This window comes from Ceratotherium simum, chromosome 6 (genome assembly GCF_057802395.1).
Source record: "Ceratotherium simum simum isolate JZ-2026a chromosome 6, ASM5780239v1, whole genome shotgun sequence".
NCBI classification, from domain to species: Eukaryota; Metazoa; Chordata; class Mammalia; order Perissodactyla; family Rhinocerotidae; genus Ceratotherium; species Ceratotherium simum.
The window spans coordinates 8,901,996-8,925,764 of record NC_141905.1 but is presented as its reverse complement, the minus strand read 5'-3'; the positions used below and the strand labels follow the sequence as shown (position 1 = coordinate 8,925,764).

The 23,769-nt window shown below is 37.0% G+C and overlaps 1 protein-coding gene and 1 non-coding gene across 2 annotated transcripts in view; both read right to left on the bottom strand.

Moving 5' to 3' along the window:
• Positions 1-401: 401 nt before the first annotated feature.
• LOC101405614 (mitochondrial import inner membrane translocase subunit Tim23) overlaps positions 402-23,769 on the bottom strand; it is a 34,194-nt gene continuing 10,826 nt past the window's right edge. The window contains exons 3-7 of the mRNA XM_004432439.3: positions 19,519-19,612; positions 19,214-19,298; positions 15,785-15,843; positions 13,811-13,921; positions 402-916 (exon numbers count right to left, since the gene is read on the bottom strand). Coding sequence (XP_004432496.1) covers positions 801-916; positions 13,811-13,921; positions 15,785-15,843; positions 19,214-19,298; positions 19,519-19,612 — 465 coding nt within the window. The 3' untranslated portion in view covers positions 402-800. The remainder of the gene's footprint in view (positions 917-13,810; positions 13,922-15,784; positions 15,844-19,213; positions 19,299-19,518; positions 19,613-23,769) is intronic.
• On the bottom strand, positions 16,348-16,551 carry LOC147916756 (small nucleolar RNA SNORA74). The gene has a single exon (XR_015552635.1). It is a non-coding gene; the product is annotated as a small nucleolar RNA SNORA74 (small nucleolar RNA).

Below are 23,769 nucleotides of genomic sequence, written 5' to 3'. Positions count from 1 at the left end.
CTCTGTTGCAAATGAAATATATATTTTTTTTCAACTAGAGAACCTCAGCTAAGGATCAGTGCTTTTCTGCCAAATTCCTTCTTTTACTAGATGCATCCAAAAAGGTCCTAACTTACTTACTTTTTCCAATCATAATAAGCACCAGTTGCTTAATATACTACTCTAATGGAATAATGGTTAATCTGAAATAAATAAATATCTTGAGGTTGTTCAGTGTCAACTCCACTGGAGAAAAATCTTATCCTAGCTGTTAATGCCATCAGTAGCCCTTCATTTCAACACAAGCACGAAAACATGTTTTAGCCTAGTTGGGGCAGAAAAAAATGCCAAGAAGAACTCACTTTTTACCCAGAAAGATGCCTCTAATGGAGATGCCCACTATGTTTACGTTCGAGTATGACTTTGGTTCTATTTCACCCTTTATTGCGAATACAGGGCAATATTACACTTTCGAATCATTAAATGAACAAACGTGGTGATATAGTGTAGATGACAAGCTTGGCCTGAATTATGGGAGTAAGTGATTTTTCCAGTCCAGGGGGTAGGAGAACAGGTGCAAGATCTTCTTCAAAGGAGAAGAGAGCCACATTACTCAGCCACCAAAGGGTTTTGGCTTCAACTCATTAATGGCTGGAAGCAGTGCCAATCCTGGTCAACCATCCATGATCTTCATCACAGCAAACTGGAATCCCCAACTTTTCAAACTAATTGTAGGTAGAAGAGAGAATAACTCGAGACTGACTTATAAATTGATCTGGATAACTACTAAAGTGTCCTCTAGTCACAAGTTGGCAAAATCTTCAGAGTGACTGTTGGAGCAAGGAGCCTTTCATGTGCTCCCAGTTATTATATAGAGCATAGAGGCTGGTAAGTGTTAGTCCTGTTAGACCACCTCGTGCTACCCCTCGAAGACCACCTAGGGGGGAGAGAGAGAGAAAAAAAAAATAAACAGCCTTGCATTGCATAGTGTTCTAGCATCAAAGGGTTAAATAAGAGTAACATAAAATTGAGACACACCATTCATGTTTATAAATATTCCATCCCAAACAGCAGAATACAAGTTTTAAAAGTAATATAAGAAACCAAGACTGAAGTTTGAGAAATTCTTTAAATCACTTCTTTAATACATATATTTTCATATTCACAACGTTTTTTGTCTTTTAATTTCACAATCTGTACCTAAGATCACCATCACTAATAATTTCTTGATTTTTCTCAATCTGACTTGTTCCTACAACACTTTTGGACAAGATCTTATGCTTCTTATTATTTAAAGTCCCAACCAAATCAATAATTTCCTGCTAGTCATATAGTTTATAACTACACTGGCACTGTCAATTGATTTAAAGCTGTAATGTAAACAAGGTGACACCCTCTTTGGAAACAGTATTAACAGCCTTTGGACTCTGGACAGGTCCTCTAAATATTACCTTTGAAGACTCAAGAAGTAGTAGTGATAAGTGGCTATAATCAAGCTTTGAGTTAGGAGTTGATGAAGCATCAACTCCCTCGTCCCCCATTCCTACCCTGACGTGTCAGACAATCTACAACTAAGGAGCAATGAGGCACTTAGCATCATCATACTAGTTGAAAAACATTCAAGGATTAGACTTTGAACTATTTTTGCTTTACAACAATTTTTCATGTGGAAAGATATTAGCAATACATATTGCATATGAAATGCAGAAACAAATGTTTCAGTTATCTGAAAATAGTCCCCAAGTCTAATAAGAGGAATGGAGGTACCAAAAGAAGCTTTAAAGAAATACTTGATGTTTTCTTCCAGTTTCACAAACAAGTAGGGACCATAAACTTCAGGTAGCCTATACTGTACCTATGAAGTATTTGTTCCAAGTAATGTGTCAGGAAGGCAAAGGTGGAATCGACCTATGGTCCACTGGTTAACTTACTAGAGGCCCTTTAGCTATGAGCCAGTAAATTCTGTGAAATTCAGTGATGTTGCTGAGTATGAAGACTTCAGACCCACCATTTCTGCAGTGAATGTCCTGCCAGATGGCTTCTGCTGATAGATTAAAGAGCCACTCCCTATAGGAGCCTCTCTAGTCTGAAGACTTCTGATAGCTGACCTGCTTAGGCTTCCACTGTGAAGTGCCCTAATTATCTCGTTTAAACAGACCCAAGAGAAATTGCCGACATAATCTATAAACAGCTGTCAAATATGTGGAAGGGGGATCAGAAACATTAAAAAAGAATGAAAGAAAATGAGAACTATCTCCTTGAAGTCCACATCATTTCTTTATATCATCTTGCCATATTTAGACTAGGCATGGCAGTTGAGTTTGCAACTGTATTCAGTGTGGTTGAAAAATTATAAAAGTAATATACATGCAACCTGTTAACTTACAACAATCTGCTCAGGTTAATAATGATCTACCTTGATTTGACCAGTAAGTCAATAAAGTGTAGGGTCTGAAAGTGAACTATAATTATACCAAATTCCTAAAATGGAAAAAATAAACTATGAAGCACGAAAGAGAAAAGGCTAAGCAACAGCATCACTACAGCTCAGTTATTAGACCTAAACTTCGAGTGTAAGGAGGGCTCTTTCAAGCAGGTTACAGTAATATACTACTACTCTAACTTCATTATGAATCAACACAAAGCAAAGCAAAAGCTAAGGTAGCCTTACTGCTGTTTATTTGTAGAAAAATGACAGGAAGTAACCGAAAGCACAATAGTTTTGCAGACGCTATTTCCTGGGACCAAACGTTCACCTTCAGACTAACTTCCCCTGGACCTTTAGTCGATTACAGATCCACAGGACTCAAGTCTGCCCGCTGGTTTGGAAATAGCTGCAAACTGTTCCAGTGGGCCCTTTGCTTTGAGTGTCCTAAGGACATGGTTTCTACTTGGCCCTTTTGGAAAGATTTTCACACTAGTTCTCAGCTATCAAATAACAAGCCTCCTTGGGCATAGGCACTAGAGGTAACATAATGAAACTGGGAACTATAAGGCTCTAAGTTCTTTGGGACATCAGTGGCATATTAAATGTCCCTTAAGAACAATTATCCCCCAGAAAGCTTTCTACTTTCTGACCAAAATGAAACTAACTTAGTTCAAATCAATTAAGTAACCTTTTCTAGCCTTCAAAGAAAGTAATTTCCAGCAAGAAGACACCAAACATACGCAGTGTTTGCTTTACTAAGCATGGTTAATCCTGACTCAAGGGTCGTCTTTTATCACATACCAGCCATGTTTTAGTGTTAACTCTTTCCATTAATTCCAGGGTTTTCCAACTGGTTGATCTGTTAAAAGTTTGAGGGCCTTGGCTTTAGGCTTTCTGTAATCAAACAACTTCTGCCCAACTAAGCACAGGAAGTTGATTAGCAAATATACTTGCTTTGAAAACAGAGTAACCAAATAAGGCCAACGGTCAATCTCTAAAGCAAAACAAACATGAGACTTGTGTTTCACAGTTTCACCTTCTATCTTTTGGATCCTTACACAACTCTTCCAGAAAGGGCAAATATTACCTCTTCTAAACATGGGAAAATGAGGCCCAGAATATTTAAGTGCCTCGTTTGTGGGGTATAGAGCTGGTAAGTGGCAGAGTTAACACTGAAATGACCATTACTTTAGAGCAGGAATCAGCAGATTTTTCTTAAAATGGCCAAAAAGTAAACATTTTAGGCTTTGAAGGCCCAAAGGCTATTATGTAGGTACTTATATAACCATTTAAACTTAACTACTTAAAAATGTAAAACACATTCTTAGCCTGTAGACAGTGAACAGATAGGCATCTGGTCAGCAGGAGTTGGTGGCCCCTGCTGTAGAGGAACAGCCTTCCCTACACACTGAGATGGCTACTAAACACCCTTCAAAAAATTTTTGCACTATTTAACTTTAAAAAATTTTGTTAAATTTACTATTTTTAAAAATTGTGGTAAAATACACATAACATAAACTTTACTATTTTTAAGCGTACAGTTCAGTAGCATTAAGCATATTGGCATTGCTGTGCTATCAATGCCACCATCCATCTCCAGAGAACTTTTTTCACCTTGCAAAACTGAAACTATGTACCCATTAAGCAATAACGCCCCCCTTCTCCCTCCCAGTCTAATACTTAATTTAATTTTTTATGTTGATACATCATTTAATTTTTGTTTTTATCAAAGTAGTCCATATATATAATTTTAGAAGTCAAGACAGTACTAAAAGATTTTAGTGATGCACAATAGTCTGGTACACTCACCATCCTCACCCTAATTCCTAGTTCCCAAAGGCAACTACTTGAATTCTTTGCTCTTTACCTTCACGTTTCTAAATAACAAGATTATCTTGCTATTTCTTGATTTTTCAATCTTACATACTGTCTATTGACTTCCTACTAGGAAAACTGTGTTAAGTCTTGTAGGAATTGTACAAAATGTGCGTATGGTGGAAAGTCACTGCTTTATATAGGTTATCTCATTTACAAGTCTGTGAAGGGAACAGAGGCAACCCTTGTTTTTTTATAGACAAACAAATTCAGAGAAGTGACTCTCTGGTTCACACAGCTCTTTAGTGATCAAGTCAAATCCAGTCTGACTCCAAAGCCCCATTGTCTTTTCACCATGCCTCCAGGAAACAGAAAGGAAAAATCAGCAAAATTTCTTGAAAGGGCTAATAACAGTTGAGCTGGGCCTTAAGGTTGGACTGGACTTCAAATTTATCTGTTTGGTCATAGGATGTGCATAAGGAAGGTGTGAGAGAAAAGTATGGAAAGATAGGTTAGGATTAGAACATGGACGTCTACAGTGAGAAGTTTAAATTTAGGTCGAAAGGCAGTGTGTCATCATCAAAGGTTTTTGGAAAGGGAGTATTCGAGTTAGAACCATCCTTGAGGAAGATTATGCTAGAGATGGTGAGTAGGTAAGACAGATTGGCAGTAGAAGCCTCAAGTCAAAATGGTCAATGAAAAATAGTGTCACAGAAGTTCTGGGCCTGTGATAAGGGCCTCAACTCAGGTGACTGGTGGTGAACTTTACAAGTGATGAAATGGGGGATGGTGAGAGAAAGGTAGAAATCAAAGGTGACTGGGTCACTAGAAGGCTGTTTCCCACTTGCTGCTTTTTTCTTTCTTTGCTTTACTACAGAGTGGAAGCAACATGTGTGATTTTGAACAGCATAGCAGCTAGCTTTCCTGGGCTTCCCTCACCACTGCCCCATCCAGCCCTTCCTTGCAATCCCAGATCTTCCATGCAAGACTAAACTCACTAAAATATCAGTTGTTTTTGACTTCCCACATTGCAGTGCCCTTTTAGGACTATTTTGCCAGATTCTTAGTCTTTTTGGTGGTGGCTCTTCTGCGGATGGTAGGGAGTATCCCAGAGCCCTTTGAGAATCTTATGGAAGTTTTAGAGGGTTTATAAATCCTGAGTTAACATCTCCTGGTGTAAACGCTATACTCAGGAGAAGGGTGAAAGTTTAACTCTCTGGAAGTTATAATAAACAATTTAAGGCTTAGAAGTAAATGGAAATGCTAGTATTTAGCAGGTAAGAATTAACCAAAGTCCAGTTAAGCCAAATTCTTTACAGCAGCCCATGAAGCTCTATCTTCTCTGATTTGGTCCCTTGCCACTGTTCTACCACAGATTCCACCACTCTTCCCACTGCCTTTTGACTCCCACTCCAGGGCCTTTGTTCTTGTTATCTTTCCCTAAATTGCTCCTTCCAGACACTCACCTCACATGCTCCCTCATCTGTCTATCTTTGTTCAAATATCACCTTCTCCTTAGCTTGTCTTAAACACCCTGGTACATATTTTTTTTGTAGTTTCTACTTCTGAAGTGTACATTGGGGACTGGAAATATTTTAGGCCAGCAGGAATTAGCCATTCCCTAAATGTACACTTCTTTTCTTAATGGTTTATACCAGCTCTAGACTAAAAGAGTGCCTCAACTCTTTTCCAAACCTGTGAATCTGGAAGTTGAAGTTGTATTTGTGCCACACAAAATTCATAATTCTGCGCTCTGTCTTCTTAAGTTTATTCTAAACCAGAAATCAATAAAAGACACTGATTTGTCAGAGTGATTTTGATGTGTTGAGCTAAACTGTTCAGCCAGAAACTGTGAACCAATGTTGGAATTGTAGGTTAGCAGATTATTTACCTCCTCTATGTTCCACAGGTGCAATGGAAACTGAAATCCACTTGTCACCTGACATAGAATTAATGCATATTCTTTTCTGCATTTTTCCTTCTGAGCCAAGAGCTTTTGCTTCCATAATTTATGTTGGAAGCTGTGTTATAAATGCTGTTACTACAAGGAAGTTTTTGACACAAATAGCTAGCCTCCCATTTCTTTCAATAATAATAAGTATTCTGCCTTTTTCCTTTCTATCTTTTAAATACACATAATATGTCTTAAATTAGATAATTCAGTGCATTCTTATATTCAGGGCTGCCCTTAACAGAGGAAATGCCACGGTGCTTACCCTGAGTAAGAAAATAGCAAGTGGTGGGGACTGAGCTGGGGCTTCCGTGCCCATCCACTGGGGTAGAAGCAGCTTCTTCTCAGCTCCAGCCATTTGCCACTGCGCATATGAGCTTGGTGTCTTCTATTTATTCAAAAGAAGCTGGAATTCCAGATTTTTGTGTGAAATCTTCAGTTTTTTAAATATTAATTTGATCTTTTGTAAACATAGTTTGGGCCAACTAAACTCTTGCTGGCTGAGGGTCGGTCACTCTTGTGCTGCCAATTAAAGTTTTAAATTCTTTTGTCTGACTCTAAAGACTTTCAACGGGAAAGTATTTTTAGGTTTTTAACAAGGTTTTGCTACACCAAGGTAACATTTTCATGGACATAGGAGTATTTACTGTCGGACTCTACCTGGGCGCTCTGTTTATGTGTGTACACACACGCACATGTATTGCAAGAAGTATTATGAGCTCTCAGGGAAATAATTCCAAATTTGATCCATTTTCAATATATAAAAAACCTCCTGATCTCAGATATATCAGGAAATCTTGGATTTTGTAACCCTGTTGAGACTGCTCTCATCTCTTCCTAGTAAAAATGAAGCAAAAATGCTACCAGATATCTGTGATGAAGGAGTTATTAAAAAATAATTACTCAGGGGCTGGCCCGGTGATGTAGTGGTTAAGTTCATGTGTTCCACTTCGGTGGCCCAGGGTTTGCGGGTTCGGATCCTGGGCATGGACCTACGCAGCGCTCATCAAGTCATGCTGAGGCGGCGTCCCAAATAGAACTAGAAGAGCTGACAACTAAGACATACAACTAAGTACTGGTGCTTTGGGGAAAAAAAAGAAAAAGAGGAAGACTGGCAATAGATCTTAGCTCAGGGCCAATCTTCCTCAAAAAAAAAATAAACAAATAAAATAGAAAACCATGATTGTGGATGGTAGTTAAAAAAAAAAAAAAAGAATTTCAGTCTTCAAGGCCAACGAAGGCTGGTGAAAAGGTGCTAAATAGCACAGCCACGAGCTCCCCCTCCTCTACCTAAAACCCTAGCACATGCCTCCTTCCCCAACCTAAAACCCCAGCACATGCTCTCCCTCCCCTACCTAAAACCCCAGATTAAAAAAAAACATTAGTTAATCAAGTGTCTAATGCATAACAAAGTAAACAAATAAAAGTACTTTTCAGAGGCATGAGTATAGAACGTGTGTAATTTAATTAAGCCATTTAAAACAGAACTAGGATGAAAAATTTGGGACTGTCACTAGTTATATGACCTTTTGAAAAAGGTCACTTTAATACCGTGCTCATCTATAAAATTAGGGTGTGACTATCACTTCACAGCATTTCAAATGAAACAAGTTATTTAAGTATTTACTGCTGAGGGTATAATCAGAACTCAGTGAATGTTAATTTCTTTTCCATCTTAGAGGAGAATTTGATATCTGATCTTCACCCAGGTCATTTTGGTTCAACTCTCAGGGGTTTTTTTTCCCCTCATTGAGGTAACAGTGGTTTATAACATTATATAAATTTCAGGTGTACACCATCATATTTCAATTTCTGTACAGATTACATCATGTTCACCATCCAAAGTCTAATTGCCATCCGTCACGTACGCATGTGCCCTTTTACCCCTTTCACCCTCCACCTCTCCCCGCTTCCCAACTCTGGTAACCACCAATCTCTTCTCTGTGTCTATGTGTTTGTTTGTTGTTGTTGTTTTGGTGAGGAAGATTGGCCCTGAGCTAACATCTGTTGCCAATCCCTCTTTTTGCTTGAGGAAGATTGTCCTTGAGCTAACATCTGTGCAAATCCTCCTCTATTTTTTGTATGTGGGATGCTGCCACAGCATAGCTTGATGAGCAGTGTGTAGGTCCACGCCAAGGATCTGAACCCACAAACCCCAGGCCGTGAAGAAGAGTATGCGAACTTAACCACCTTGCCACTGGGCCAGCCCCAATGTTGTAGTTTTTTATCTTCTACATATGAGTGAAAGCCTACGGTATTCGTCTTTCTCTGTCTGACTTATTTCACTTAGCATAATGCCCTCAAGGTCCACCCACTTTGCCGCAACTGGCAAGATTTCATCGTTTCTTATGGCTGAGTAGTATTCCACTGTGTATATATACCACATCTTCTTTATCCACTTGCCCTTTGATGGGCACTTAGGTTGTTTCTAAGTCTTGACTAATATGAATAACGCTGCTATAGGGGTGCATGTATCTTTTTGAATTAGTGCTTTCATGTTCACTGGATAAATATCTAGCAGTGGAATAGGTGTATCATACCATAGTTCTATTCTTAATTTTTTGAGGAATCTCCATACCATTTTTTATAGTGGCTGTACCAGTTTACATTCTCAGCAGTGTATGAATGTTCCCTTGTCTCCACATCCTCTCCAACACTTGTTATTTCTTATCTTTTTAATAACCGCCATTCTGACAGGCATGAGGTGATACCTCATTGTAGTGTTGATTACCATTTCCTTATAATTAGTGAAGCTGAACATCTTTTCATGTGCCTGTTGGCCATCTGTACGTCTTCTTCAAAAAAAATGTCAGTTCAGATCCTATGCCCATTTGGCTTGATTGTTTTTTTATTGTTGTTGAGTTGTATGAGTTCTTCATACGTTTTGGATATTGACCCCTTATTGGATACATGATTTGCAAATATCTTCTCCCAACCGGTAGGTTGCTTTTTCGTTTTGTTGATGGTTTCCTTTGCTGTGTAGAAGATTTAAGCTTGATACAGTCCCATTTATTTTTCGTTTCCCTGGCCTGAGGAGACATGATACTCAAAAAGACTCTGCTAAGGCTGATGTTGAAGAGTGTACTGCCTATGTTTCCTTCTAGGAGTTTTATGGTTTCAGGTCTTACATTCAAATCTTTAATCCACCTTGAGTTAATTTTTGTGTATGGTCTAAGGTCATGTTCTACTTTCATTCTTTTGCATGTGGCTGTCCAGTTTTCCCAACACCATTTATTGAAGAGTCTTTCCCTTCTCCATTGTATGTTCTTGTTTCCTCTTTTGAAGATTAGCTGTCCAAAGAAGTGTGGTTTATTTCTAAGATTTCAATTCTTTTTTTTTTTTGTGAGGAAGATTAGCCCTGTGCTAAAATCTGCCAATCCTCCTCTTTTTTTTAATTTTTTTGCTGAGGAAGACTGGCCCTGGGCTAACATCCGTGCCCATCTTCCTCCACTTTATATGGGACGCCACCACAGCATGGCTTGCCAAGCGGTGCACGCCCGGGATCCGAACCGGCGAACCCCAGGTGCCGCAGCAGAGCGCATGCACTTAACCGCTTGCGCCACCGGGCTGGCCCCCAGGATTTCAATTCTGTTCCATTGACCTGTATGTCTGTTTTTGTGCCAGTACCACACTGTTTTGAGTACTACAGCTTTGTGGTGTATTTTGAAGTCAGAGATTGTGATGCTTCCAGCTTTGCTCTTTTTTCTCAGGAATGCTTTGGCTATTTAATGTTGATCCACATAAATTTTAGGATTCTGTGTTCAATTTCCATGAAAAATGTCACTGGGACTTGGACAGAGATTGCACTGAATCTGTAGACTGCTTTAGGAAATACGGACATTTTAGCTATGTTAATTCTTCCAATCCATGAGCACGGAATATCTTTGCATTTCTGTCATCTTCGATTTCTTTCAATAATGTTCAGTGTACAGATCTTTTACCTCTTTGCTTAAATTTATTCTTAGGTATTTTATTATTTTTGTTGCGACTGTAAATGGGACTGTATTCTTGACTTCCTTTTCTGCTATTTTGTTGTTAGTGTACGGAAATGTGACTGATTTTTGTATGTTGATTTTGTACCCTGCAACTTTACTGTACTGTATTTGTCTATTATTTCTAACAGTTTTTTGTGGATTCTTCAGGGTTTTCTATATATAAAATCATGTTATTTGCAAATAGTGAGAGTTTTACTTCCTCATTTCCATTCTGGATCCCTTTTATTTCTGTTTCTTGCTTAGTTGCTCTGGCTAAAATTTCCAGTACTATCTTACATAAGAGGGGTCAGAGTGGGCATCCTTGTCTTGTTCCTGTTCTTAAAGGGATAGCTCCCAGTTTTTCACCTGAGTGAAATGACATTCACTGACTATGATGTTAGCTGTGCGTTTCTCATATACGGGCTCTATTATGGTGAGGTACTTTCCTTTCATAATTTTATGGATGCTGTATCTTGTTGAATGCTTTCTCTGCATCTATGTTGATCATGTGATTTTTATTCTTCACTTTGTTAATGCGATGTATCATGTTGACTGATTTGTGGACGTTGAACCATCCTTCTATCCCTAGACTAAATCCCACTTGATCATAGTGTATGATCCTTTTAATGTATTGTTGTATTCGATTTGCTAATATTTTGTTGCGGAGTTTTGCATCTCTTTTCATCAGGAATATTCATTTTTCTTTTTTTGTAATAGTAAAAGTAATAATTTTTTTTGTGTTGTGGTTGTCTTGTTTTGCTATCAGGGTAATGTTGGTCTTAAGAGAATGAGTTAGGAAGCCTCCCCTGCTCTTCAACTTGTTGGAAGAGTTTGAGAAGCATAGGTATTAAATTTTCTTTGAATATTTGGTAGAATTCATTGGGTAAACCATCTGGTCCTGGACTTTTGTTTTTTGGGAGGTTTTTGATTACTGTTTCAATGTCTTTACTAGTGATTGGTCTTATATTAAGATTCTCTATTTCTTCTTGATTCAGTTTTGGAAGGTTGTATAATTCTAGGAAGTTATCCCTTTCTTCTAGATTATCCAATTTGTTAGCATATACCTTTTCATAGTATTCTCTTATAATCTTTTGTATTTCTGTGGTATCTCTTGTATGTAATTTCTCCTTTTCATTTCTGATTTTATTTGAACAGTCTCTCTTTTCTTCTTGGTGAGTCTAGTTAAACATTTGTCAATTTTATCTTTTCAAAGAACAAGCTCTTAGTTTCATTTATCTTTTCTATTATCTTTTTAGTCTCTATTTCATTATTTCTGCTCTGATTTTTACTATTTCCTTTTTTTCTACTGATTTTGGGCTGCGTATGTTCTTCTTTTTCCAGTTCCTTTAGGTGTATTGTTCGATTGTTGATTTGAGATTTGTTTCTTGAGGTAGGCCTATATTACTATAAAATTCTCTCTTAGTGCCGCTTTAGCTGTATCCTATAGATTTTGGTATGCTGTATTTTCATTTTCATTTGTCTCTAGGTATTTTCTGGTGTCTCCTTTGATTTCTTCATTGATCCAATACTTGTTTATTTAGTAGCATTCTGTTTAATCTCCACATATCTGTGGCTCTTCTAGTTTTCTTCTTGTAGCTGATTTCTATTTTCATACTGTTGTGGTGAGAAAAGATGCTTCATATTATTTCAGTCTTCTTATACTAAGACTTGTTTTGTGGCCTAATATGTGACCTATCATGGAGAATGTTGCATGTGCATTTGAAAAGAACGTGTATTCTATAGTGTTTGGATGTAATATTATATATATCTATTAAGTCCATCTGGTCTAATGTGTTGTTTAAGGCCAATTCCTTATTGATCTTCTGTCTGGATGATATACCCATTGACGTAAGTGGAGTGTTAAAGTCCTTTACTATTATTGTGTTACCATCAATTTCTTCTTTTATGTTTGTTAATATTTGCTTTATGTATTTAGGTGTTCATATGTTGGGTGCGTAGATATTTACAAGTCTTACATCCTCTTGTTGGATTGTTCCCTTTCTCATTATGTAATGCCCTTCTTTGTCTCTTGTTACAGCTTTTGTTTTAACGTCTATTTTGTCTGATGTAAGTATTGCTACTCCAGCTTTCTTTTCATTTCCATTTGCATGGAGTATCTTTTTCCATACCTTCACTTTCAGTTTGTGAGTGTCTTTAGGTCTGAAGCATGTCTTGTATACACAGCATATAACGGGTCTTGTTTTTATGCATTCAGCCACCCTATGTCTTTTAATTGGAGCATTTAGTCCATTTACATTTCCAGTAACTATTGATAAGTATGTACTTACTGCCATTTTGTTCCTTTTTTTCTGGATGTTTTTGTAGTTCTTCTCTTCCTTTCTTCTTTTCCTGCCTTCCCTTGTAGTTTGATGACATTCTTTAGTGTCATGATTGGGTTCCTTTCTCTTTATTTTTTGTGTATTTATCCTAGGTTTTTGGTTTGTGGTTACCATGAGGTTCATATATAATAACCTATGTAAATAGTAATTTATATCAAGTTGATGATCTCTTAAGTTTGACCTCTTACTAAAAGCCCCACACTTTTACCCTGACGTTTTATGTCAGACAGCAAGTCAGAGAGAGTGAAAGCATGAGAAGGGTTTCATGTGAGTTGCTGGCTTGAAGATAGAGAGAGCCACATGGAAAGCAAGAGAAGGAATAAATTCTGGCAATAATGAGTTATCTTTGCTGAGGACCTGGAGTCCCAGTTAAGAACCACAGCCCCAGCCAATACTTTGATTTTGGCCTACTGAGACACGGAGCTGAGGCTCTGCTGTGCTTCTGGCCACACAGCTGAGAAGAAATCAGACAGCGGCTCTCTCTAAAAGTAGGGAGACCCTGCTCTCAAGTGGAGTAGAACAGAAATGCCCCTTTCACCTGTGGTAAGTGAAAGCCTTCCTTCCTTCCCTCCTTTCTTTCTTTCTTAATTTGTTGAAGGAACTTTCTGAAACAGTTTTCAGGATTGTGTGTCCCCTTTCCTCTGTCCTTTCCCTTTGAACGGACAGAGTTTTGACTATTTTTTCAAAATTCAATGGTATTTAGTTCACCTATGTTCATAACAGCATTATTCACAGTAGCCAAAGGTGGAAGCAACTGAAGTGTCCATTGACAGATGAATGGATAAACAAAATGTGGTATATATGTACAATGGAGGATTACTCAGCCTTAAAAAGGAAGGAAATTCTGATACATGCTACAAGATGGATGAACCTTGAGGACATTATGCTAAATGCAGTAAGCCAAAACAAATACTGTACGATTCCACTTAAATGAAGTACCTAAAGTAGTCAAATTCATAAAGCTAGAAAGTAGAATGGTGGCTGCCAGCAGCTGAAGGAAGGAGAAAATGGGGAGTTGCTATTTAACGAGTACAGTTTCAGTCTTTCAAGATGAAGGAAATCTGGAGACTGGTTGCAAAACAATGTAAATATATTTAATATTACTGAATTGTACACTTAAAAAATGGTCCAGATGGTCAGTTTTATGTTATGTGTATTTTACCAAAATTAAAATACAAAATCAAAAATAAAACCGAAAATAACCATGAGGTTTCAGAGAACACTAGATTATACTGCACAAATGTATAAAGTTTCCTCTGAAACTAGGAATAAAAAGCATACCTCCAGTGTATTAAGAGATAGCTCTCCATTCGGTAGTACCTACCTGTACATTTATACAACATGCCCGTCATAGTTCCAGCTGCTACTGTGTTGAGGTCATCTTCTGCACCTCGTGTTTTCTCAATGATGACACCAAATGCACTATAGAGCAAAGCTACAGGAGAAATGGAACTGATCAGTAATAAATAAGTGATTGAAGGTCAGTATGGCAACTATGTTTAGATAAATGTATCCTACAGACATCACTCTATAAGTATTCAAAGATACATCAAGAATGATCACTGGAACACTGATTGTAACAGCAAAAGCCTGCAACAAATGAAATGCCCACCAAGAGGGGACTGATCCAGAAAGGGACTTTCCATATAACGAAATACTATATACTCAAAACAAAAAGCAGGAAGAGTTATATTCACTTCTAAGTAAAGCAGGCACATGTGTGTATGACTCTGGATATGCAAAGAAAATGTTGGGAAAGATTTGGAAGAAACATTAACAGTAGCCACTTATGAAAAGTACCACTGGGGAGTCCCAGGAAGAATATCTTTAATTTCCACTTATATTTATAATAGCTGTATTTTGGATTTAGAAACAAAAACAAAAACACATGTGTTTCTACTGTAAGAAAAATATAACTTAAAAAAAAAGTGTGGTTTGCTTCCTCACATTTAATACTTCCTCACATGTAAATACTGTAACTCTAGCACTATTTAGTTTTGACATCTTCCCCCTAAACCACCCTTCTTCTATGCCTAATGAGTCCTATTAGCCATGAATGCATTAATCCTTTTCCCTACCCTTTCTCAAAATTATAGCCACTTTTGACCCTGTCAACATTACACCAAGCTCAGCCTTATAACTCCTCTATTGTAACGTTTTTATACTTCTATAAAGGCTCTTCTTCCCATTTCAACCTACTTAACTGAAGCTGAATTTGAGCAGACTATTGTGATTGATCATATTTACAATGGGAACACACAGCGTGACTGGCCATCCCAGTTTGCCCAGGAGTTAGGGTTTCCTGGAACATGCAACTTGCAGTGCTAAAACTAAGAAAGACCCAGGCAGACAAGGATGGCTGGTCACTCTAGGTATATAAACCATCAAATAGGAACAAAGAAGGGTGATGTGTGTGGGGGTGGGGGCAATGGAGGCATGAGCAGCATACTGAAGCAGCCATTTACGAGGATCCCAAATGTGAATCTGACTTTTACAGTGTGAAAATGTACTGCTTCCAAATCCCATGACAAGGCTAGGATCTTACTCTGTCACAACAGAGGCTTTCCTATCTTTTCAATGAGATACCTACATTTTCCCTTACTTAATCTGCCACAATTAAAAAGATTTTCAGACTTGCAACTAAGTTACCAAGAAAACCGTAGATGTTAGGGCATAAGCGCCACAAGCAGGTTTATTATAAGTCGTGAGTAATCAAGAGTCAATCATTCATGAATAATACAATATGAAATCATCTGCTCCTGACTAAGTACTATTAAATTACTTCTTGCTTAGAAATGAAAATGTTTTCATTATCTACAAAGGCCCTACTGCAACTCTGGCAATTAAGTCTGGAAAATCTACTCAGGTAAACAGAACGCTGAACGGGCTATTAGGAAAACACAGCAAGATGGTTGGATTAATCTGTCACGTCTAACTACAGGACCTTGAACCTTTCCTAATATACAAAGCCATTTGCCTTGGACCTAAATTACCTGGATTTCATTTAGTTACAACATGATTTTTATTTGCGGTACTGCTTGGACAGTAGGGTATGGAGTGTTTAAAAAGATTTAAAACATTCAGAAATGATATTCACAATCGTATTAGCACCTGGAATTATTCTGTTATGTAGTTCATGGTCTTTTCCTAAGTAGTATCTAGACTGCTCACTAGGATGGATTTAAACATAATTTTTAATATCCTAGGACCAGAATTTTGGTTGATCAAATTGTTCAATGATATGTGTACATTCTTTCTTTGCATTAATGATTTATTATCAGATGAGATTTCTACTTACCCAGAGAACCTAGAGTATTAGCCCAAAGCGCCCCTTGCCTAGTTACCATATTCAAAATCCTAGCAGGGCAGAAAGAGAAAGAATCTGTATTTAGAATCATTATTTCTCTAGTAATTTGAAAAACCCTAATTTTAGCTATTTAAAACATATAAACACAATACTCGAAGTTTTCTTAATTTTACAACTTATCTTACTAGCTCAGAATTCAATAAGGATGGCCTTTACTTTATATAACTATAAACGAATGTTAGGTTAAACCTCCAACATTTTCAGGCAAATGAGTAAGGAAAATTCTTATTATTGAATGTATATCAAACATATAAAGGCTTTGAATGACAGGCTGGAATGTGTTTTATACAGAAGTTTAAAGAAACTGACTTATGGAAAAAAACCATTATAATGAACAAACTAGCTTACAATTATGTTTTTTTGAGGGGAGTATACTTCAGATATTAAGTAGAATCAAAGCATGGAGTATTATAAAATATAAAGCAGAATTAAAGATAAATACTCAATGAGAAGAAAAAATCCATCTAACTAGACCACACAAAGAAAGCACACTCTGTGTCTGCTTCCAGACTAGAACCAAGCAGCGGAAGTGAATGCTTAGCACACTCTCAAGGAAGCAGAGTTCCGTCTTGAACCAGTGCCAGACACCACCAGAACAGCGACGGAGGCAACAGGAGGAAGAAGACAGGACATTCCTCTCCCAGCAGTGTAACACCATCACAGGAATGATTCTGTCCGGATAGCTGACTACTGCTGGAAATTATGAAATTACAATGGCAAACAGTAAAAGAACTCATTTAATTTAATTAAAGAACTCATTTAAATTAATGCTCAACAATAACAAAAATCTCTATTACTTCTAAAAAGATTATTTTAAAAAATTAGCAACGATTATGGAGAAGTATATTGTTTCTAATTAATTATGTTACATATTTACCAATATATTTTATAAGTTCAGCACACTGTTTTTTCATTTATAACAAGCTTTTAAAACTGTTAATTTTCATGATTGTACTGCTGGTGGCACTGCAAACTGGTAAAATTCTTTGGCTTGCAATTTGGCAATATACCTCCATTTATTCGGCCCTTACCTACTTCTTACTTTAATCATCTCTCAACAGTCCTTAGAGGCAAAAAGTATAGAAAGCTTACCTAAGATCACAAAACAGTAAGCAACGAAGATAGACTTGGAAACTACATAGATCTGTCTGTCCCCAAACCCTATCTTCTTTCCATTTTTAAATGCTGTCTCCCTATCTAGAAAGATCAGAATAATTATTTTAAAAAAATGGTATAAAAGATTTTAAAAATATGACTTACAAAAAGCAAAACAATTCACCTCTGTCCAAAAAATTAATAATTATCACTGTTTTAAGGAACAAAGGTTTATGTTTTCTAGGAGACCTTCCACTTTCAAATTGGTATTTAATGTTATGACGTTGGGGATTTGTTTCAAAATAATATGGGAGCAGAGAGGAGATAGGAGGCAACTGATCTTGGTCCTGGTTGATGGTTGTTGAGGATGGGTGTTCACTGTACTTTGTCTACTTTTGTATATATTCAAAACTCTCCATAAAACAAAAAGTAAAAAAAAAATTTACTGGTGTAAGGAACAAATATTAACAATATAGACATAAAAATATTCAAGGATCTAGGCTAGTAAAGCAAGGGCAGGAATCCATACAGTAACAGGAATATGAAAAACTTGACAGGCCTTCAGGTTTTTCAAGGTCTAATTCTAGCACACCTGCTGCCATCTGCTGGCTAAGGAAGATGGAGTTTAAAGTGTCCAAAACAGGGGCCGGCCCGGTGGCACAAGCAGTTAAGTGTGCGCACTCCACTGCGGCGGCCCGGGGTTCGCCGGTTGGGATCCTGGGCGCTCACCAACGCACTGCTTGGCAAGCCATGCTGTGGTGGCGTCCCATATAAAGTGGAGGAAGATAGACACGGATGTTAGCCCAGGGCCAGTCTTCCTCAGCAAAAAAAAAGAGGAGGATTGGCAGATGTTAGCACAGGGCTGATCTCCTCACAAAAAAAATAAAATAAAAATAAATTAAAAAAAAAAAAAGTGTCCAAAACAAAACCATGAGCCACTGAAGAATACATACTCTGTGATTCCACTCACATAAAATATAAAAACATGCAAAACTAAATAATACATTATTGGTGCCGGCCCCGTGGCTTAGTGGTTAAGTGCGCACGCACGGATACTGGTGGCCCGGTTCGGATCCCAGGCGTGCACTGACACACCACCTGTCGGGCCATGCTGAGGCGGCGTCCCACATACAGCAACTAGAGGGACATGCAACTATGACATACAACTATCTACTGGGGCGTCAGGGAGAAAAGGGGGAAAAAAAAGAGGAGGATTGGCAATAGATGTTAGCTCAGGGCCAGTCTTCCTCAGCAAAAAAAAAAAAAAAAAAAGAGGAGGATTGGCATGGATGTTAACTCAGGGTTGATCTTCCTCACAAAAAAAAAAACAAAACATTATTTAGGGAATATCAACAGGGACTGGTCATGTTTATTTCTCAAGCAGGGTGAAGCTATACATTACATACTTTCTGACCTTTTAAATTTTACTTTCCCTTCTCTGCCAACTTCAATTTCCTAACAGAAGACTGTCTTATTCCTTCTGGAACTGCCTCTAAGTTCTAAGATTTATTTAAATTTTCTGCAGCTTTCCATTTCAGAAATGGAAAGTGAAGTCAATAAGTTCAAGTCAAATGACATCAGTTCTAGTAATCACTCTTACATGCTTCTTATTTCTTCACTTACTACGCACATACTATGGTTTTGCACGCCCCTGGAACAATCCAAATAAGGTACTAGTAATATTTGAAAAGCATGTTATGTAGGCCTGCAGAATGGAACAGGTGTAGCTGAGAAGTTAGGCTGGGGTAGCACAAGCTGACTGAGAGACGCTGACTGAGAGACACTGACTCAAAATCACTCCTTTTAAAAACTTAGACTCAGTAACCTGATTCTTTAATTCCTTTTATTTTGAATAAGGAAAAAAAAAAAAAAAAAAAAAAGCAACCAGAGTCAGCCCTGATGGTCTAGGGGTTAAAGTTTGGTACGCTCCTCTTCAGTGGCCCAAGTTCAGTTCCCGGGCGTGGAACTATACCACTTGCCTGTCAGTAGCCATGCTGTGGTGGTGGCTCACCTAGAAGAACCAGAAGAACTTACAACTATACACAACTATGTACCGGGGCTTTGAGGGGGGAAAAAGAAGAAAAAAGGAGGAAGATTGGCAACAGATATTAGCTTAGGGTGAATCTTCCCCTGCAAAAAAAAAAAAATCCCAAAACTATTACCAATACTCAAAACATTTGTAATCTCAAGGTTGTGCTCATCAAGCCCACAGAGTAGAGATTAATATTCAAACATCACTATACTGGATAATTACATGAGACTTACTGTACGTTTCTTGGCTTGGACCAGGCCATGTTCTGGGTTTCCCTCAATCCTAGCCGTAGACCATTCACTGCTCCAAATGCAGCCCCTAGTAATTCACAATAACAATTCATCCAAATAATATAGCTTTATTTTAAAAAATAACTGCACTTCTCATTCTTTTTCATTTTTATTTAATAGGAAAAGACAAAAAAATGTAAATAATTTTTTTAAAACAAGCCCAAAAACCAATATTCTAATTGCTTTTGATTTTAAAGCACCTTTGACTACTTAGATTGAAGACACTTAAAAAAAACTATTATACCCACCTGTCATACAACATCCTCCAATGGTAAAGAAGGCCAGTTCAAATCTGCCCCGGGTTTTATTAGCTCCAGTCGGTAAAATAAACTCATCTGTATCCTAAAGGGATAATAACAAAAACCAAGCTGAGCTTCCTTCAAGAAACAGTACTTGCAAAGTACTGTTTAATTTTTCGAAGTAGTATTTCACAGAACATAAAACCTAAATTAATTAAAACTCAACTATACTTGGTCAAACAAAAATAAAATTTTCTGCAACAAAAGCAAACCCTAAATCAGAGTGAAATGAAATATACAACATATATAGTTATGCTCATTAGTTCTTAGGAGGGATTCTCCTTCAGAACTTTGCTTCTCAATATAAGTTTGATAGTTTGTATGTAATTTGTCTTACTTAATGATAAATTTAAAGCAACAGTGCAAAAGAATTTAGGAAGGACATCTCTAGATAAAGGTAAACTGAGAGCTATGAGAAGTAACATATGATAGAATACTAGCCTGGAAGGGGAAAATAACTTTCATTCTCTAGCTACTATTCATCAAGCACTATTTTACTATGTGTAAGACCAAACAATCATTAAAAAAATAAGCAGAAACTATAAAAGCACAACTGTTTGAATCAGTTACACAGAGCACGATTACCTTCTTAATAATTCTTAACTGTTTGGGGGCATATATTTTTTTGATAATCTTAGAAAGCTACAGACCCTCTTTCCAGTAAATACATACAGAAAATTTGGTATGAACCCCTTGAAGGTCATCCAAGAATCCTAGGTTGAGAAATACTACTGTAAGAGCTCAATATGATTGATTTTGCTATACAATACACTTTTAAGAACACATTCAATACATTTTTGCAGAGCTTTCCTTACAGAAACGGTTAAAATAAATCCCCAAAGGACAGCACACACCCTTGGCAAAAAAGACTCACTAATAAGTGAACATGGCTTTAGTAAATATCGACCTTTGGTAAATGCATTCCTGATTAGGAAAACTATAGCTCTGCACTGGTTTTTGGTTTCCAGCTTGTGCCTACATTCTCACCAAAAATTGCACAAATAAATAAGCACATCTATTCTCATCACACAGAAATGGTCTGTTGGGCAATAATAAGCAAACTCTGAATAGATCCCATGTCATGATGTATTTATTATACACAGTTTTGTAAATTTTGGATGCTTCCTGACTTTTAAATTAATGACTTAGTTTTAAACTGTGCTTCCTATTTGAGGTTTTTAGAAATGCTACATGTGATTTGGTGAGGTAAATAATTATCCTTCAACCCAGAAATGGATCACTAATTACAAAGGGTGGGGGGGAAGATGGTAGTGATGAACACTAGTAAGCACAAGTGTATGTCATCACCAATTCACTCTTCAGGCAGGGTCAACCATAATAAAAACACTATAGGGTTTCAGCAAATGTATATCAATTCACACAGAGCCACTTGAAAACAATGTAATTGGTTACTTGTCATTGGGGAGTAATCTTTTTCAAGGCAATAAAAATGTACTGTTTAATATAACAAAAATTTGCAAAGATTTTTGAGGGAGGGGAACCTGACCAAATTACATTAATTCTTTTGGGGGAAAAACCCCCCACAAAATTAAGGCTCTTAGTTTCTTTAAAAATATGATTAACAGTTTATGGTGTTATAAAAGAAACTTCTGCAAGCCAAATTAACGCTGCCAGAAATAAGCACCTAACAAGGTCGATATCCAAGTATCTTAATACAATGCATGTAGGGAAGATATATTGAAAAGATCCTCTTAAACTTGTGCTGCTGACACTGTAGGACACTAGTGTCACTAAAATAGTATCTGTACCACTGTTTGCTAATATAGAAGAGAAAGGAATCCAAGAATGGGCATCATTGTACCTGATGAAACAGAAGGCTGAGATTATGCGAAATCTTTATATTTCAACTAGATGACATTATGGATACTGGAAATATTTAAATTCTTTTTTCTATACTGGATGTCCTTCTGGTCTAACAAGAGGAAGACTACTCAATATAATTTTTACTATTTCAGTCCGTATGCAAAAGTAGTGATAATACAAAAGCAATAGCAAGAGAAACCACAAATAATGCCTCAGATAAAAGTTGTTGCCAAAAATCACTATATGGTGAGTTGACAGGTACCATGTAAGATGTCTCTATCCTCCAAAAGTATGGACAAAAATGTTTCACAAAATGCAATTTTTATTAAGATGTAGTTTAATTTAGGCTTTCCATGGTTATTTATAACAAGATTGAGAAAATTTTTTCAATTCTGAAGTCCCTCTAGCATTCCAACGGAAGGTGCCACTATAAGTGTTTGTGATTAAGCAAGAAATGACAATTTTTAAAAATATTTTATGTCTAACCTTAATAAGCAGCATTACAATGTTACTGTATTTTAAAACGGAACTAGAGGACAACCTTTAAGCTTGGGTTCAACATTTAAGCAAAATACATGTGATTAGTTTTGACATTTTGATTAAACAACTGACAAGAGGACTACTTTTAAAACAAAACCAACGAACACAAAGTGTTAGATAATATTTGACAAACATTTCCTACAAAAACAACTAAGTTTTAAACTGGCAAGGTCCTAACCATCAACTTGCTTCTACTTAAACACTTCAACAAGAAATGCAGCAGTTGTCAGATATTGTTAGTGATTAAACTTTGAAACAAAACGTTTCAACCATTACTTTAAAAAAAAAAAAACCAAAACCAATTTACTGATATATAATTCATGTACCATATAATTTACCTATTTAAAGTGTAAAATTCAATGGTTTTTAGTATATGCAGATTGTACAACAAAGGTCACAATCAATTCTAGAGCATTTTCATCACCCCTAAAAGAACCCCATACCCATTAGCAGTCATTCCCCATTTACCCCCAACCTTGGACAGCTACTAATTCATCTTCTGTTTCTTCATATTTGCCAATTCTGGACATTCCATGTAAATGGAATAATACAATATGTGGTCTTTTATGACTAGCTTCTTTAATGTAGCAAAGTTTTCAAAGTTCACCTATGTTGTAGCATGTATCATTATTTCATTCCTTTTTACTGCTAAATATCTCATTGTATGGATATGCCATATTTTGTTTACCCATTTATCAGTTGATAAAGACATTTGGATCGTGTTCACTTTTTTTTTTGGCTATTGTGAACAATGCTGATACGAGCATTCATGTACAATTTACTGTATGGACATGTTTTCAATTCTCTTGGGTATATATCTGTGAGCGGAATTACTGGGTCATATGGTAACTCTATTTTTATTATTTTAAGAAACTGCCAGACTATTTCCAAGGCAGCTGTATCATTTTACATTTCCAACAGCAGTGTATGAAGGTCCAATTTCTCCACATCCTCAACATTTGTTATTGTCTGTTTCTGATTACTATCCTAGTGGGTGTAAAGTGGTATCTCATGGTTTCATGATTTGCATTTCTCTAATTAGATATCGAACATCTTTCATGTGATTATTGGACATCTGTAAACTTCTTGGAGAAACGTCTATTCAGATCCTTTGCCCCCCCCCTTTTTTTTTGGTGAGGAAGATTGGCCCTGGGCTAACATCCGTGCCCATCTTCCTCTACTTGATATGGGACACCGCCACAGCATGGCTTGACAAGCAGTGCCTCTGAACCTGTGAACTCTCGGGCCACCGAAGCAGAGCACGCACACTTAACCACTGCGCCTCCGGGCTGACCCCTCCCTTGCCTATTTTTAAATCGGCTTGTCTTTTGACGGATGAGTTTTAAGAGTTTATTCTAGATTTGTCTTTATTAGATATACAACTTACAAATATTTTCTTCCAGTTTGTGGGCTGTCTTTTCTTTTTCTTGATGGTATAGTCTGACACACAAAAGTTTTAAATTTTGATTAAATCTAATTTAGTTTTATTTTTTTTAACCACTTGAGGTTTTTGTGTCACATCTAAGAAATCAAGGCCTAATTCAAGGTCACAAATATTTATGCCTATATCTGCTTATAAGAGTTTACAGTTTTAGCTCTTATATTTTAAGTCTTTGATAGATTCTGGGTTAATGTTTGTATGTGGTGTGAGGTTTGGGTCTCACTTCATTCTTTTGCATAAGGATTCAGTTGTCCCAATGTCATTTGTCAAAAAGACTATTTTTTTCCCTACTGAATTGTCTTGGCACCTTGCTGAAACCAACTGACTGTAAATGCAAGAGTTTATTTCTGGACTCTCAATTTTATTTTGTTGATATATAGATCTATCCTTACACC